This window comes from Aspergillus bombycis (genome assembly GCF_001792695.1).
Source record: "Aspergillus bombycis strain NRRL26010 chromosome Unknown contig00033, whole genome shotgun sequence".
NCBI lineage: Eukaryota > Fungi > Ascomycota > Eurotiomycetes > Eurotiales > Aspergillaceae > Aspergillus > Aspergillus bombycis.
In genome coordinates, this window is record NW_019170035.1 from 280,089 (window position 1) to 296,510 (window position 16,422).

Sequence of the window (16,422 nt, forward strand, 5' to 3'; positions counted from 1 at the left end):
GCTTCTCTGGCATGTATTCTGCTTCATGAAGGCATAGTTCTCCCCGCCACCCCGGCTTCGCGCAGCCCGTCGCGTTTCTGCGAGCCTCACAACCATGCAGATCGATCCGGCCGCTCTGAGTCGGACTGAGTCTGCATCGACCGCAATAACTCCCTCAAAAAATGCGACCCCTAGCACCTCGACGACTTCGAAGTCTACAAAAGCGCTGATATCTGTTCCGCGACTGGATCTTGAACCTATCTATACGGAACTGAAAGCCGCTATCGGTGACAGCTGGCCCGAGTACAAGGAGGCCACTACTTTCTTCCTTCTAGGTATGAATGCGTAGTGGAACTCAGCCTAATCTTTGCAGGTTTCTATTGTTTTTATTCCTATTTTATTTATTTTTATTATTTTTTTTCTTTTTGCGCTTCAACATATGTTTACTCTCTGGAAGATAAACTAATATCGCTATTTTCTATCACAGGACAACTGAACCAGAATGAACTTTCGTCTCGCGTCGATCATATAATTTGTGCCGACCAAAAAACCGAACACCTCCATAATAATTTCATATGCGCAATTATTGGGAACCTCACAAGGGACCTTCCGGATCATGGAGTTGCAAGTTGGGTGTCGGCGAACGACAAACCATCGGTGGTCTCGAAGCCGACCTCAGGGGATGCAGCGGAGCAGAGGTTAAAGACGGAGGTCATGCAACTTCCTCCTAGGGATCGTCGACGAATAAAAGCAATTCCCGAGGTACGGTTACAAAGTTGTAGAGGACCATTAAAGTGCACATCCCATTCTAACAATGGTCTTCTTCAGCATGATCCCGTTGAAACTACACCTAATGAGTTAGAGGAATATAATTTGGCGAAACAAATAAAGTTGCCGAGTCAAGTACCGGCAAGTGCAGGCGGTCTGAATAAAACAAGTAGGTGTAATAAATTCTATGTTTCACCTATGAATTTAGAGATGCTTACCACGCTACTTGGCGGTAGATTGGGAACTGGAGATTCGAAAACGTTATGCGCAACCTCTGGCGTCAGAGACCGGTGAGTTCCCAGATGCGGAGTCCATTCATGCTCGCATGATCCCTATATGCTACGAAGAGTCAATTGTTAGTGGCGCAGGACTACCCTGCGCTGAGTTCATGGCCATTGCTACGGAAACTTTTGTGAAGGAAGTTTTATCTGTCGTATTCTCACGTACAAGGTCTAACGGACCATCTGGTACCATCAATGGTATGATGATGCGCAAATACCGTCAGCAGCTTGAACGAGAAGAATTGGCCTTCACACGCGGGGAGATCGTGAAAGATGGTGCAACGGGCTTGCTACCTGTCGAGGCCAAAGAAGCAAGTGTTAGAAAGCCACTTGGGGTCAGAGACCTCCGTTTGGCTTTAGAGCTCGGTGGTGGAGTTCTCAGTCATATGCCACTGATTGTTGATCAAATAATGGGTGGTTATTTTGAGGATGAGCTTGAAACAGACAAGCAAGACCGAGCCGATGATGTGACGGAGATTCCCAAGGATAGTATGAAGTTGAATCATTCGACGGACACAATGGAGGTTGATTATGATAGGGAGATTGTATGGGAAGGTGCCACGATGGCGGACCGAGAACAGCTGGGGTCTTTACTGGACGAGTGCTTGTCCATGGCCTTTTGATCCTTCCCCCCTCTTCTTTCTTCCATTGTTTCTTTCCATCATGACTTTCATCATAATTCCGAGCATCCTCTTCCTCTTTGATTTCCCCTTTCTTTTTGTGTCCTCTTGGCTTATGGTAAGTCTTTGATTCTACACGACCAAAGCAGTGGCATTTCGACCTGGTAGGATATAAAGGCGTACTTGGAGTATGAGGGGAATTTGTCATTGGTGTGATATTGTCTACTTTTATTTGGCATGGATTTCAAGCGTTCGATCCGTTTTCTATTTTTTTTTTTTCGGTCTCCTTTGGCTTCTTTCCCTTTACAGCTTGGCGCGTTGAGAACTTGGGTTCATAAGTCCTCCTCGAGAGCTCGAACATGGCAGTTCTGGAGTGCGATGCGCATAAAATGTGCTTCAAAGAGTGGCCACAGGGTCCAATTTATGGGTAGATGTCTTGTCTACGATTCATAACAGAAACACAGAAACGAAAAGAGAAGAACAAGGGTTTCTGAATGTGCGGCAAACTCGTTCGATACCCACTATTTGGCTCACTATTCCTTCTTTTCCTTTTCTTTGCCATGTATTTGGCCGGCGGTTGTAACCTATATATGCTTTGAGAACCGTGAAGGCTATTTGGCATCCTACGCATACACTGTTCCTGGCTTGTTTCTGTATACTATTTCCCCCCTTGCTTCATCCAACCGCTATATTTCTTGTCTTGATGAATTACGGAGTGCCACAGACGTATTAGCATCGATCTTGCCAGGCCAATTTTTACTATCAGTATCCATTTACTTATATTCTTAGTCCTTTCTAAAGCTCACTAGTACAATCTCTCGTCTCCCTCTCCAACTCCAAAATTTTACAGCCTTCAAGAATATAGCGTACAAGCCAATATAAGATAATTATGCGAGCGTGTTGATTACCTACAAAAGTCGCTCGGCGACGATCTTCAAAGTTTCTTCGGTCGACTTGTGCGCGTTGGTAGGATCTTTAGCCACAGATTGCCAGACCTCGCCATGTTTGGGCTCCGTAGAGACGCACTTCGATACCACATCTGCCCGCTTCTCTTCTGTCCCATGCTGCAATAGGAACTTGTAATACCAAGCCCAGCCGTCCCCTAAATCGCTGTCAGACACAATAGCCTTTTCAAACCATGTCATGGCTTTCTCTAGTCGACGCTCTCCCCAGAAAATCCGCGCCACTGTAATGAATAATATCGGGTCATTATCGACCTTCTTGATAGCCTCCAAACTGCGAGCCTTCCGTTGTGCTCGCGGTTCAAGATGCCAGATACTCTCGCTCCATAGCAATCCAGATGTTGGCACTTCCTGCAATGCTTTTGCCATCAAGATCTTGGCTTGGGCCATATTGTTTGCACGCCGTTCAACTCGAACACTTTCTGTCCATAATTCAGCGCTTTTAGGAACAGCAAGCCGAGCTCTGTCAAGAACAGAGCGGGCCTTGACGACAGCACCAGCCTTTTCTTCCAGTCTTGAGGCCAGCAGCCACAAGGGAACCGATCTAGAACACGCACGAGTACCTGTTCCATACGCTTCTCGGGCTTGCGGGTACTTATTCTGGGATTCATAGATTTGACCCTTCATCATCCAAAGCTTGTCTGCCTTCGGGTATAGTTGAAGGCCCTGATTTACTAAGTCTAGCGCCTCGTCTGCATTACCCAGTTGCCGCTCAAAGGCGACACTTTTCACCCAAACACGGTCTGTTCCGGCTTCCCGACGAGCAGTCGCAAGGAGCTCTCTAGCCTGATCTGTTTGCCGGGCGTCGGCCTCGAGCTTAACAGCAGCAAGCCAAATATCCTCGTTATTGGGATTCTGGTTAAAGGCACGACCCAGCACTCGTCTGGCCTCGTCAATTTCTCCAGTTTGCCATTTCTCTTTCGCAAGGAGCAACCATAGCTCTTCACTCTGTGGGCAAGCTTCCACAGCTTTCTCGAGTACTTGCCATAACGCTTCTTTCGTACCATGATTACGCTCAAGGTCTGCCGCTGCAAGCCAAATAGACCTGCGGTTGACAAACACACGCAACGCATAGGCATAGATGGCTCTGGCAGTCTCGTACTTTCCCCTGGCAATACTGGCTTTTGCATCATCCATCCAGATATCTTTCCTATCATCGTCTTCATCCAGGCCCCATCCTAAAGTCTCGCGGATAATCGCCCCGCAAGTGAGAATCGCTCCCTCCTCTTCACAGCTCTCAGCTTCTGCTATCCACTCCTCTCTCTTAAGCATAGCATTCTCTCTGGCGAGGGACTGTACAGCTCTCTTCATCACATTCACCTTATTGAAAGTTCCCATTTGCTCCTGCAGTCGTGAAGCAGCAATCCATATCTCATAACTCGTAGGGACAGCTTTCCTAGCAGCGTTTAAGACCTTTTGGGCGTTCTCGGGTGTTTCGAGGCGGGCAAGGGCAAGCCATAGCTCCACAGACAGCGGTATCATTTCAACCGCCTTTGCGAGAAGGAGGCGCGCATCTACAGGGTCCTCTTCCAAATTGACAGCTTCTTTCCAAATGACGACTGACTGAGGAATGTGGAGAATGGCCTGTCTCAAAACGTTTTTCTTTGCACGAGGCTCAGACTCCAACCTCATAGCTTCAATCCAGAGTCTTGTGGAGCGATCATTGTTCTGGATGGCATTTGCAGCAATTACCTTCGCATTGTGACCTTCATTGAGCCGAATATTCTCAAGCCATGCATCTTCACTCTTCGGGCACAGCTCACATCCCTTGGCAATGCAGTTTCTAGCAGCCACAATTCTACCAGCAAGTTCCTCCAGACGAGCAAGTGCAATCCACCCAGGCGCGTGCTTTGGATTAGTCCTCGTCACAGACTCTAGCAAAACGCGAACCCGTTTGATATCGCCTATCTCCACTTCGCCGGCTTTTAGCTCGGACTGCGTGAGACTCGTGAGATAACCCTTTGGGTCAATACTAGTGGCACTTCCAGAAGCCGAATCCCCGGATGAACTTATAGCTGCTTGGTCAAGCTTGACTTTAAGGGCCTTATCGCGAGCAGCACTGATATCCGCAAAATTTGTTATTGTCCCGTCCACTCCTTCCCCCCGAGTGTCGGTATGAGCGCCGTCATCTGTAACAGTGGTCTCGAATTGGGTGGAGTCTCTAGCACTGGCAAGAACACTATCCGGTACTGCGTAAAATCGTTGCCGGAGGTTCTGTTTGGCCCGTCTATTCTTTCCTGTAAGATCTCCAACTTCAGGAAGGTTGGCCCAATCGTCTTCGGAGACGGAAGCTAATGAACGTTTTAAATCGGCGAATTGTTGTTGAATTTTCGGGTTTTTCCGTTCGTAGTCTTCTCGCTCTTGACGTTCCCGGGTTTCCCTATAATTGGCGAAGGAATCAAGTCGGTTTTCTATTCAGACAACCGGGGGTGAACCCGATGAACAAATCGCACCATCAAAGAGGCGAACGGGAAGAGTGCGGGGAAGGGAGTACCAACCTTCTTGCTTTCCGGCGCTTGTCCATCCTCTCATCTACTTCTCTGTATATGCGGTCTGCTTCATCATCTTCTTGATCGAACTGTCCGTATGCGAAAAGCCCAACTTCATTGTCCGGATCCTGAAAACGCTCATCATCATCCTCTTCCTCAGCCTTGTCTTCTTTACCACCTTTCTCACGTCCCGCACCATATGCTGTCGGAGGGGCTGCACCAAGCAGTTGCGCCCTCTTTGCGAGCGCTGCTTGAATCTGTTCTGGCGTGGGACCTTCACGCGCAGGCCCCAGGTCCGAACGAGTAGTGAAGCCAGTTGCACCTCTACCTAGACCTGCAACATAGTTTTCGGGGGCCGGCTGGCTCAAAAAGTCCTTCCGCCCAGAGGCCATCTTGACCGGAGATACGGTGCAAGACTGGGCGACTTTTAAGTAAGCTTAAGTGTACCAAAATTCCGAGGCAGCAGGAAGTTGTTTCATGCTTCAAAGAGCGAATGAGCGCAAGAACATTATCCCGCTCCCGTATTTATATCTTATCAGAGTTATCCAGCCAAAAGTAGTTAGACACCCTCTACCATTCATTGTCCAGCGCTTCATATATGAGCCCTAAGAGCTGCTACTACTCGTACTCCGTACTATTGTATGAATTCTCGAACACCTGTGGAATTCACAGAGTAGGAACAGAACACCACGCACCATGTTCCTGGAAAGCTCCAGGTTCACTCTTCTGATAGGTCGACATTTATATTAGCCATGTTTCATACACCTAGCACGTCCTATGTCTAAACAGTACTTCCTTTGCGCGCCTAATTGCTTAGCTGCACTGATAAAATCTCATATGTCAACATTTCGCCACCTTAGCAACCCTATGAACTAACCATCGCATTGCCCACTCTGTCGCACCACGGCTTTTTCCCATCACAAAGCCTGTTGGCAAGCTAGAGTAGACGCCTTCAATTTGCGAGTAGGAGTCAGGGTAGATCACCTGCTGACGGCACGCATGAGAATCCTCGAGTGGCCCCCTCTCCCAGTCAACCCCAACGTTGTTCCATCTTGTTCCCAGACCTACATCGTTGGCAATCAACTATGACCCAGAGCTAGCCCTCCGAACAATTGGTGTAAGCGAAGAGCTAAACGAACCCACCATAGCCTTTCCGGAATTCCTAAGTGGTAGATCTAGTAGAGACTAATGGCAGGGCATGATATAGAGCATGAGAACTAACACCCAGCTCTAGGCTGGGCCCTCTGCAGATCAGGAGATGGACACAACGAACATGCGCGCCACGGGGAAGGTGATAAAGCGGAGTCGACAAGACCACCGATCTTGATAAAAAGGGGAAAAGCGCTTTCTTTCCCTCTTTTTACCTTATTTCCCCCCCTTCTTCTTCGTCTTCTTCTTCCTCCTCCTCTTTAGCACGCGCGCATACAAAAGATTGAGATGCGTGAATCCGGAAGCAGTAGATGTCGACAGGCTTTTACGGGCTTAGCAGAGGAACGTACGAGCATTTGCAACAGGGCCTCTTTTAGAAGTTGTCGTGGGTTTTCCACTACAAGGGCTTTCCTGTTTACTTTGCATTTATGCCCAAGGGGAAAGAACCTGGACCGGCTTTCTTTGCCACAAGCTAGGGGCTTGGAGCATGCTCATTAGAACTCGACTTCGTCACTGCAATCCATTATCAGGGGGTGGGTCACCAGTGGAACGAAGATGGGCCCGAGAGTCTTGAAACAGGCTTTGCCAAATGAATGCTTCGCTCAACAGGAGTTCAATATCTTGCTCCGTCCAGTCTTTGGTTGGGAGGGCCTGCAAAAACATCATGACTTCCTATTCTCATTCAGCACTAGCTTCTGTATCATGATTCTTCTCAGTCAACGGTCTTACCTGGAAATCCATCTTCACCAACTGGTCCGACCATTTGACTAGAAAGGCCGCACACACGTAAATGTGAAATCGTGAAAAGCCCTGCTCCTCCGCCTTGAATACAAGATTAGCACGCTTCACCTATATGCAAAATTAGGGTAACGAACCATGTACGTGTCCCACATGCGTATGGTGTTCTGGACGCTCATTTCGCGCATGAGCAAGCAGTTCATCCATCGGAAACTAAATTGCATAAATTCAACACCTTCTTTCTCCAAATGTTTGGCGAGGGTAGCATCAATGCGCATGGTTAAGTCGCGTAATGCTCTAACTTGCCGGTGTATACCAGGCTGAGCATATATATAATTATCCTGAATGCCGTCAAGGAGCTTCGTAAGACACCAGAATGTATCCGCTTCGACGGCATCCAGCACACTCTTGGGCAATTGACCCGGGTCCATCCCTTCTTCGACATTAAGGTCCGTAACGTAGACACCTAGGAAAACTTGCCAAAATGGCGTAGCGAGATCATTGATCCCTTGCACATAGCCGCTGGCTGGGTGTCGGATGGCCCATACATAAAGAATCCTTTCTAGTGAACGCTGAGTAGCCTCATAGCCGTAGAGCTGAATATGTGGGCAAGTGCGAGGGACATCTATACTGATTTGATGCCATATTGCCTCGTCCAGCCCTCTGCCACGCCCTGTTGTCGAAGTAGGAGGTTTTCCAGCACCTGCGGCGCTACTGCGCTCGAAAGCCTGGCGAACGCCATCTAAATACTCCTTACGTTTCCTTTCGAGGGTCGAAATACGTCGTTCACAATTCGTTGGGAGATAGCCCAGGAGAAGTTGCCAGGTCATCGCCCGTACCTCACCGGGAACTCCTGACCATGCCAAGTTTCTTAGTTCTGCTAAAGGAACCGTGCTTGTTTGCAAAAGGCGTTTGAACTTGTTGATTCTCGAAATGCGGCTCGTGTATTGGTCCATTTCTTTTGGAGTTGCACTCTTGGGGGGTGGAGCATGGTTGATAAGATTCAAAGCGTTTGCAGGATCTAGTGAGGATTAGCCACCTGCAAACTTCGGTAGCTAAAATCGCATCCGTTACCTCTTAGAACGTCTTTATACTGAGGCCGAAGTATCTTCCCTTCCCCCTCTCTAGCTGTTGGGTACATAGGAACACCTCGTTCCTCCGCAATATCCGAGCTATTGGCACGTTGTCTACTGTTCCCTAGACCAACACTAAGGGCCGAGGCACTGCCCCCAATTCGACCGCCTGGGTCAACGCTCCTAGATGGAAGAGGGTCGACATTCTGTTTCTGCTTCTTTCGCATGCTAGTAATGCTAGGAAGTCCAAACTCGTCCTCATCATCATCATAGACAATGTCCTCCTCCTCCGCCTCCCCCTCCTCCTCCTCCTCCTCCTCTTCTTCTTCGTCTTCTATTTTATCGCGACCCCATGAATCGACTCCTTGGTTCATTATACCGGTGTACGATCTACGAGAAGAGGCAGACCATGATGCAGGCTGATGGGAGGATGGCGAGAATTTTTGAGGATTGGTAGACGATGATCGGGGCGGTGTCCGCGGGGGCGCATGCTGTTGCGATATACCTCTGCTAGACGCACTAAGTTATTCAATGTATCTTGAGGAGCCGCTAAGAATTATGAAACATGGGCGAACGAAAGCTCACTTCAAGATATTTGCATGGGAATATGAAGAGCCAACAACGGCAATTTGATCATTGGGTTTGGGGAGCCTGTGGTTCTGGGAAATTGATCTTCCCTTCCAAAAGGGAGAACCCGTTCTCCTTCGAAAAGGGATTAGCAAGAAATGGGGAGAAGGAGAGAGACACAGTAAAGTGCGTGGCTAATTAGACAGAGATAGCTCGCGCCAGTAGGGTTACACATACTCAGAACGGTCTAATAAGTGGAAAGCGGGGAGCTATATCAGCTGCTAGAACGAGGTGAAACATGGGGCTATGAGGTACGAACCAACCTGGACCATCTCCTATACCAAAGGACAAGTAGTTCGGATTAGCTCTTTGTCGCATTGGTTTGAGGAGTATTTCTAGACACACTTACCTGCGGTTGGGACTTTCTAGTAGCCATTGCGTAACGCCACTCGTGTGCGGAGGGGGAAGGTAAAGTAAGAAGGGGGAGGAAAGAAGACAGAGGTCAGAAAGTTGCGGGGTGCTTTACGGCACCATGATGCTGTAAGTAGTAGACTAGTCGAGCCAAGACGAAATAACAAATTGTGATGGTACAGAGTAGCTAGATATTTGACTTATTCTTTGTATCTATTGTTAGGGTAACTAGTACTATATATATAATATCTTCCTTCTCTTCTTAAGTAAAAAAAAAGATTGTTGGTAAAGAATTGAACAAAAACCGAGTTAAAGTGTTATGATAAGTTGCCCAGGGCTAGGACCTTTAGCATATTGGAGACAAGAAACTAGTAGTACTGTGTTCTTGACCATGTATGTGTATGTATGGGGAAGAATATAATACCTAGTAGGTAAATGAAATGAAATTTATTACGGATCTCAGGTTCGCGTGGTCAGCGGCTAACTTAAACTGACTAACTCCTCTCTGAGTCTCTTTCACTCTCATGCTAACCTCCAACGTAAACCACACACCTGTTCCTTTCTTCCACTCTGCTGTCATATACCTCTCGCTCCTCTTCTTTTAAACTTCTCAATTCACTTTATGATTACTGTCCTCATTTCTATTGGCTAATTATTTTGTGAGAAGGAATCTCGCCTCGTCACCACTGAACTTAGGTTGCTGGATTCTTCTGTCCCCAATCGAACTGGTTCAATCGACTTCATTCTAGTCCAGCCACTCGGCCCTTCGCTTACGTTGCTTTTTAGTATTGACTCACCATGACCGAGCCAGAGGATGTTGAAGAAGACCTGTTTGCAGATCTGTATGGCGCTTCACTTTGCCGGAGTTTATCTCACAAGAACCAGTCTAATGGCTTTACAGGTATGATGTGGATGAGACCGCGCACCAACCAACTTCAACCGTTGATGCCCCAGCTGCCTCGGAGCCTATAGCTTCGGTCCTCCCGACTCAGTCGGCTGGTCTTGCTGCAACACATGCCTCCGAAGCCTCTCATATTGAAACGGAAGACATTCGCGGTGTACACCAACAGCTCCTACAGGATGGAGCTCACCAACATGGCACAGGCAATTTAGATTCTGGATTCGCCAATAATATCACTCCTATGTCGGGGGAAACAGAGCATCACGGAACCGGGATCAAAGAAGATGGGTAAGTAATAGCTTCTTTTGCTAGGGATGTTTTGAAGTTTTTATATGCTTGTTGGGATTGGAACGCACACTCAAATTGGCTTGGCCACCCTACTTTCCCTTTGGTTTTTTACTGGCCATTTGGAACCGATGATATTGGAAGGCTCACAATGCCCTTTTCTTATTTATCACTTTACCGCTCTGTATAAGGATGAGCTCCAGTGAGCTGGTGAAGGCGATGGTGGCTATGCTGATATCGCGAGTTCGTGGGAAGGCTTCTATACATGTGGCTGCTTGGTACACTGGAGAAAGTGATGAAATTCTTCGACCTGGGTCCAGGTCTTTCTCCAATGGAAACCCAAACATACTTGCTATAGAAAACAAGGATATGGCCAATCTTCGATAGAGAGTCTTTAGACCCTCGTCAGACTTAGCTGTGGAGAGCAATCTGGTGGGGACAAATTCTACCTCTGGCGTCTTGAGGGACAAAATGGGAGTACATATCAACGGCACAACGTCGAGGTGGCAATTGCGGAAAGACAAACTTCGAACCCCTGTCTCTACGAGCCATTGTCGCGAGCGACTATAGTACAGCCGATACTATATAGCTTCTTGTCGAGATATCTTGATAGTGCAGAGGAACAGAACAAGAGTAGGTGCCTTGGCTTTGTGGTTGCGAACAGTTTACCTAGCTTCGGACTATTAGACAGGCAGAGATTCCTTGGCCAAAAGAAAGAACAAGAGAGAAAGAGAAACAATTGACTTATTCCGCCTGAGATGCTTCAACTTATGGTCTTTGCTATCACCACCGCATACCTCCCAGACCTGAGGGATTGTCTTACGTTTGACCTTCAGTCCACTGGATCGTTTAGTAAACCAGTGGATTATTGACTAGAGGTTGATTGTCCCCATGAGCCTTCCAGCTAGTCGCTGCTCCGTCAGTGTATGTGCACATCACTGGCGAACCATCCTGAAGCGACCATGAAAAAAAGAAAGAACAAAGAAAAAAAAAAAGCTCCCCTACGCATTGCTTGCTATGGTTTCATCCGTTTCTCAAGTCAAATTAGTGCCTGTCAATATGGTATCGATTCTCAGTTCATAAGCTTTTACATCGCAATAGTCCGTCAACCATGCTGTCCTGGTTCTCAGAGGACACAGAGTCAGCCTGCCACAGCCAAGATTGAAGCCTTACTTGCCTTTTTCTTCTTGTTTATTTAATTGTTCCTCTCTCATTTCCTATGTCTATTTTTTTTATCTATCTTGTTTTACTGTTAGTAACCGAGACTGAGGCAGACATACTAATATTACCTGCGTTTAATAGGAAGATGTTTATTGGCGGTCTCAACTGGGAAACAACTGACCGTATGTACCTCCAAGATCCGTTGAGAGTCATCCTGCACAGCTGTCAACAATCTAACTTGGTAATTAGAATCCCTAAAGGACTACTTTTCTCAGTTCGGAGAGGTACAGGAATGCACCGTGATGCGAGACAGTGCTACAGGTCGCTCTAGAGGCTTTGGTTTCTTAACTTTTAGAGACCCTAAGACCGTCAATACTGTCATGGTCAAGGAGCATTACTTGGATGGAAAAATTGTGAGTCATGCATCCTCAAATTCTTGAAGCAAAGCACAAGCTTACATGCTTGAAGATCGATCCGAAGCGTGCAATCCCTCGTGACGAACAAGAAAAGACAAGCAAAATCTTCGTTGGTGGCGTTAGCCAAGAAGCTAATGAACAAGACTTCAAACAATTTTTCATGCAATTTGGTCGTGTGATCGATGCTACTTTGATGATCGACAAGGACACTGGTCGGCCTCGCGGCTTTGGCTTTGTGACATTTGACAGTGAGGCTGCTGTTGAAGCAGCACTCTCGCGTCCTTTAGAGATTCTCGGTAAGCCTATTGAGGTTAAGAAGGCTCAACCGCGTGGTAATCTGCGGGACGAAGAGGATCGTAGGAACCGCCGTGGCAGAGACGGTTTCCGCGAGGGAAGTCAAATTGGCAGCGATGGTTCTCAGCAACAAGGCTCTCAAGGGCCGGCTGGCATGCCTGGTGGCTTGACTCCACAAATGATGGCGCAGTATTGGCAACGGATGCAGCAGTATTTTGCTTTAATGCAGCAACAGATGGCCGTTGCCGCTCAGGGCCAAGGCATCGGCGCAATGGGCATGGGTGGAATGAACCCGGCTATGATGCAACAGATGCAGATGAAGCAGATGCAACAGATGCAAATGAGCAATAATCAACAACAGGGAAGCATGAGTCCTCCATCGCAGAGTCAGACCCCTCAAATGCAGAATATGATGAATCCTACCCTTATGCAGCAGATGCAGCAGATGCAAAACCAAGGTCAAGGAGGACAGATGGGGAATGCTATGAACATAGGGGGCAGTAGTCCTGGAAACGTGAACATGAGTGGAAATTATTCAGGACCTCGTGGAGGCCCAGGCTACAACGCTCATGAGCAGATTGCCTTTGAACAACAGAAGTATGAACAGCAGCAGGCTCGTCGGGCCATGGAAAACCGGGCGTTCTCTCCCTATCAACAGGGCGGTCCAACTTCCTGGGAAGGTATGTACGATGAAGTGCCCCAGCCCAACATCCCCACGGGACCGCAAGCCATGAACCGAGCTGGCAGTATGGGACGTGGTATGTATTTGGTAGAATTTTAATCGTCTGCTTGTTAAGGAATAATCTGTATTATCTGACTGCTAACTCCGTTTCAGGACCGACGCCTCAGCCTCAGAGTGCCGCACCAGCCAACGCTCCAACTGGGCCCAAGAATGCTGGGAAACCTGGAGCAAATTACCGAGGTGGAGGTCGCGGCGGCCATCGTGGCTTTCATCCTTATTCTCGTGGTTGATTTGATGCGTTTCTTCTACTCGGATGTTGCCATTCTGACCTCCCTCTTTGGGGTCCATCCGGCAGCAACTTCCCAGTTACCTAATCTTCTTTTCAAATTTTTGCTTTTGTAAGTGGCGGCGGACCATGATACCGTGTGTTGAGCTATGGATCTCCCGAAATTGGTGATGTGTCTTATGTACTCATTCAACGATACTGCTCTTGTCTCCTTCATGAAAAATGCTTCCGACTACCTGCTTATTCCTTCCCCGGATAAAAGAAAAGAGGGAGGGAGAGGGCGAAAGGATAGAAAGAAAAGCAAGTAAAATAACAAACGTACGGCCGTCGCTGTCAGTTAATATCGAGAAATGGAGGATTAGTGAACAGCCAATGTGCACTCGGGATTATAAACAGAAATGGAAAATAATAGCATAGAAGGGGAGGCTATGGTTTAAAAACTTATGATACTTTACGACTCAACTTGTTACCGGAACTACCATCAAGTTCACCTCCCTATAATGAACTATTGGTACAGTTGGAAGGGTGCCAGCTACTCCATGCAGGATATCTCTTCCCTTTGGTGCTCACCATTAAACCTTCTGTTTGTGTACGAATATAAGCAGGCCCAGCTATTTTACCCATAGAGGATCACCAGAAAGATGATCATTTTTAACATGATGTTATTTGGTCATTGTCATATAAGGAAGAGTAATGTGCAATTATTGTTGGCTGTGACAGAATCTGAGGCTGATATGGACACGGATTCAAGCATATATATGCGAAACATGGGGTGGGAGGGCAAAACATGGTACATAAAGTAAAGAAAGGAGTAACATCAAATACGCTAAATTGATCGAATTGTCTGGCAAGAATAGGCTTCTATGCACACAGGGAAACAGAGGGTGGGTAAGAGAAAATGGGTTAAGATAGAATAAAAAAAATTACAGAAGGCAGTGTATCATGAATTGTTTCCATGATCTAATGGCTCAATAGGCGAAGCCATAACCAGGAGCGGTAGGTTTACGTCCATCTGGGGAACCACGACTATCGCGGGTATGCCGGCTTTCTCGACTGAGACTTCGACCATGTTGACTTTCATGATAACCAGGAGGATCCACTAAACGGTCCGTGCTTCCTGTAGAACTTGATCGTGACTTCGGATCGTAGTGGTCCCGGTAGGGCTCATAAGGGCCGGTGAAGTTAAACTTGCTCATCTCTGTGTACTCTTTTCGGGGTGGATTCTCCATGAGAAGCGACTCCCGCGCATCCAAAGGTGTCAAATCGTCCATATCACGGTTCATTTTTTCTAAGTAGAACGCCGATTGTTAGCATATCAAATGGTCCAAGAAACTCCTTCAACTTACTGGCTTCCCTTCTCCGTTTCGCATGGGGGTTTTCTCGGACACAGAGGATGATGGCGTTAGCGGCAATGAGGATGGCCAAGATGCCTGTGAGGGCGGATTGCACGACGATAAGGACAATACCCGTCACAGTCTTGGTAGTCTGTGAAAGACCAAGTTCTTCAACAAAGATCAACACGCAAGCAACGGATAATACACGGACAATCTGGATGCTGATATTGATCCACTGGCTCGACTTTGCAACATATGGCCGGTACCATAGCAAAAGTGCCAGCATGAGAGCTTCAACAATGAGTTGACCCGCGGACTGAACAAGGCCATGACCGTTGCCCGCAGCGATGATTACACCCTTAACAAACATGTACACGATCGCGGGGACAAAGAGCCACCAGTAATCCTTTTTGTAGTTGTCGTAAAAAAGACTGTACTTTCGCCAAGTCTCTGTATCCTCGTACAAGCCGGAGGCATCACCTTGGGATGCTTTATATTTACGAGCCACATACCAGATTCGGAGGCCAAAAAAAAGCAAGACACCGGTAAATATGACAAGCGTGACAACAGCCAATACTTTCGCGGCCCACGAATCTCCGCCGGTAAGCTGGTAGACGCAATACAAAACCCAAATCCCATAGAGGAGAAGAATCAGGTTAGTAATAGTCCTGGCCAGCAAACCCCAGTAATCCTTGCGAAAATTCGTGAGCTTCGCAGGGAAGGATCCATACAAGGCCCATAACTCGAGGATAACTTTGAGCAGTAAAATGCCCACCGTAATAGCAGCTATAACAATAGCAAATATCAGCAGACACGTCATGAATATATTCGCTTGAGGGATGGTAAGCTGTTCTGCCCAAGCCTCTATACCAGAGACAACCTTTTTGACTGTATCATCACTGGCATCATCACCAGATGTTGAATTCGCACTATACGAAGTTGAAACATCACGTATAGTCAAGTCGGCAGCGCTACAATCAAATTGAACCCTCGCTTGACCTTAGAATTTGTGTCTGTCGACGAGCTATTTGAGAACTCGAGCGTAGCATTGCGGAGAAAGTCATAGCTGTTCTCCGTGAGGTTTCCGCCGGTCGACTTGCGGAAGTTATCGATAGACTGCTGCATTTGACCCCATGGAATTAAGCCGGTGCTGAAGGCAAAATTCTTCGTGAAACTGCGATACACTGCTGGGTAGCTGACACTGAGCATGCCGTTCGTTGCCATGCTATGGAACCATCCCATGACATCACCAAACCCCGGACTAGATGAGACAGCCCCAGGATGGCCGGCAGCGCCTATGATAGACAGACCGCTCATTGCTAGAGCAGCACCTGCTACACCGGCGGCTGCATAAGTTACGCTTGGCATTTGTGCCGACTTTCCGTTCGATAACTGCGTTTCAATGCAAGCAACTTTGTGGACATCATCCTTGGATTTCAGCTCAAGTTTCACTTGCCCATCCAAGTCGGGTATAGCAAAGGCGATCGCGGGAATCTGGCTGGCAAACGACTCCGGAATTTGTTGCGAACCAGTCGCTTGAAAGACGCCGGAAGGGACTTCGTTGAAAAGAAACAAGTCAGTATTATAGGCAGGAGAGTTTCCATGCTAATAAAACTTACCAGGACAAAGTTCCTCGACATAATTCTCCGAGCCACAAGGGTCGAATGACTTGCTATATATTTCATTGCCGTAAGCATAAACCGACAGAGATGCGGTAACGTTCTGCTTTTTTTCGTTTTTTCCGGCAACATCGAAGACTACCACTCTAGTGGAACGTGTATAAGTAACGTCTAACTTTTGAACCTGTATTTCTGCACCCGTCAGACAGGTTGAGATGCCATTTGTGCTAAGCGTATCCGCTGCGAGAACGTGCACGGAACACAGGCCCAAGGCAATTAAGGTGAGCTCTGATATAGAAACCCGCATTGCGGCAAGAACAGTCTTTCCGATACTCAAGTTCACAGTGCCAACATCAAACGTGTTGTTCAGGCGTCAGTTTCTCACAAGCAGGGAATCCCAATCCCAA

At 47.5% G+C, this 16,422-nt stretch overlaps 5 protein-coding genes across 5 annotated transcripts; 2 read left to right on the forward strand and 3 right to left on the reverse strand.

The window, feature by feature from the left end:
• Positions 1-94: 94 nt before the first annotated feature.
• On the forward strand, positions 95-1,651 carry ABOM_005353 (TADA1 family protein; the record flags this gene model as incomplete). The annotated part of the gene is made up of 4 exons (XM_022532482.1): positions 95-314; positions 467-741; positions 808-916; positions 984-1,651. 4 exons carry the CDS (start codon positions 95-97, stop codon positions 1,649-1,651), a joined length of 1,272 nt encoding a protein of 423 aa, XP_022390049.1.
• A 905-nt stretch (positions 1,652-2,556) lies between these two features.
• ABOM_005354 (U4/U6-U5 snRNP complex subunit PRP6) lies at positions 2,557-5,491 on the reverse strand (the record flags this gene model as incomplete). Its single annotated transcript, XM_022532483.1, has 2 exons — positions 2,557-4,990; positions 5,109-5,491. The coding sequence occupies 2 exons, from the start codon at positions 5,489-5,491 to the stop codon at positions 2,557-2,559; spliced, it is 2,817 nt and encodes a 938-aa protein (XP_022390019.1).
• Positions 5,492-6,758: 1,267 nt separating this feature from the next.
• ABOM_005355 (GTPase-activating protein GYP1) lies at positions 6,759-8,433 on the reverse strand (the record flags this gene model as incomplete). The annotated part of the gene is made up of 4 exons (XM_022532484.1): positions 6,759-6,920; positions 6,978-7,070; positions 7,124-8,007; positions 8,061-8,433. 4 exons carry the CDS (start codon positions 8,431-8,433, stop codon positions 6,759-6,761), a joined length of 1,512 nt encoding a protein of 503 aa, XP_022390047.1.
• Positions 8,434-9,835: 1,402 nt separating this feature from the next.
• On the forward strand, positions 9,836-13,066 carry ABOM_005356 (heterogeneous nuclear ribonucleoprotein HRP1; the record flags this gene model as incomplete). The annotated part of the gene is made up of 6 exons (XM_022532485.1): positions 9,836-9,879; positions 9,939-10,226; positions 11,526-11,566; positions 11,634-11,797; positions 11,853-12,852; positions 12,930-13,066. The coding sequence occupies 6 exons, from the start codon at positions 9,836-9,838 to the stop codon at positions 13,064-13,066; spliced, it is 1,674 nt and encodes a 557-aa protein (XP_022390020.1).
• Positions 13,067-14,030: 964 nt separating this feature from the next.
• Positions 14,031-16,322, reverse strand: ABOM_005357 (transient receptor potential ion channel family protein; the record flags this gene model as incomplete). The annotated part of the gene is made up of 4 exons (XM_022532486.1): positions 14,031-14,350; positions 14,409-15,325; positions 15,385-15,952; positions 16,016-16,322. 4 exons carry the CDS (start codon positions 16,320-16,322, stop codon positions 14,031-14,033), a joined length of 2,112 nt encoding a protein of 703 aa, XP_022390021.1.
• Between the last annotated feature and the right edge of the window lie 100 nt (positions 16,323-16,422).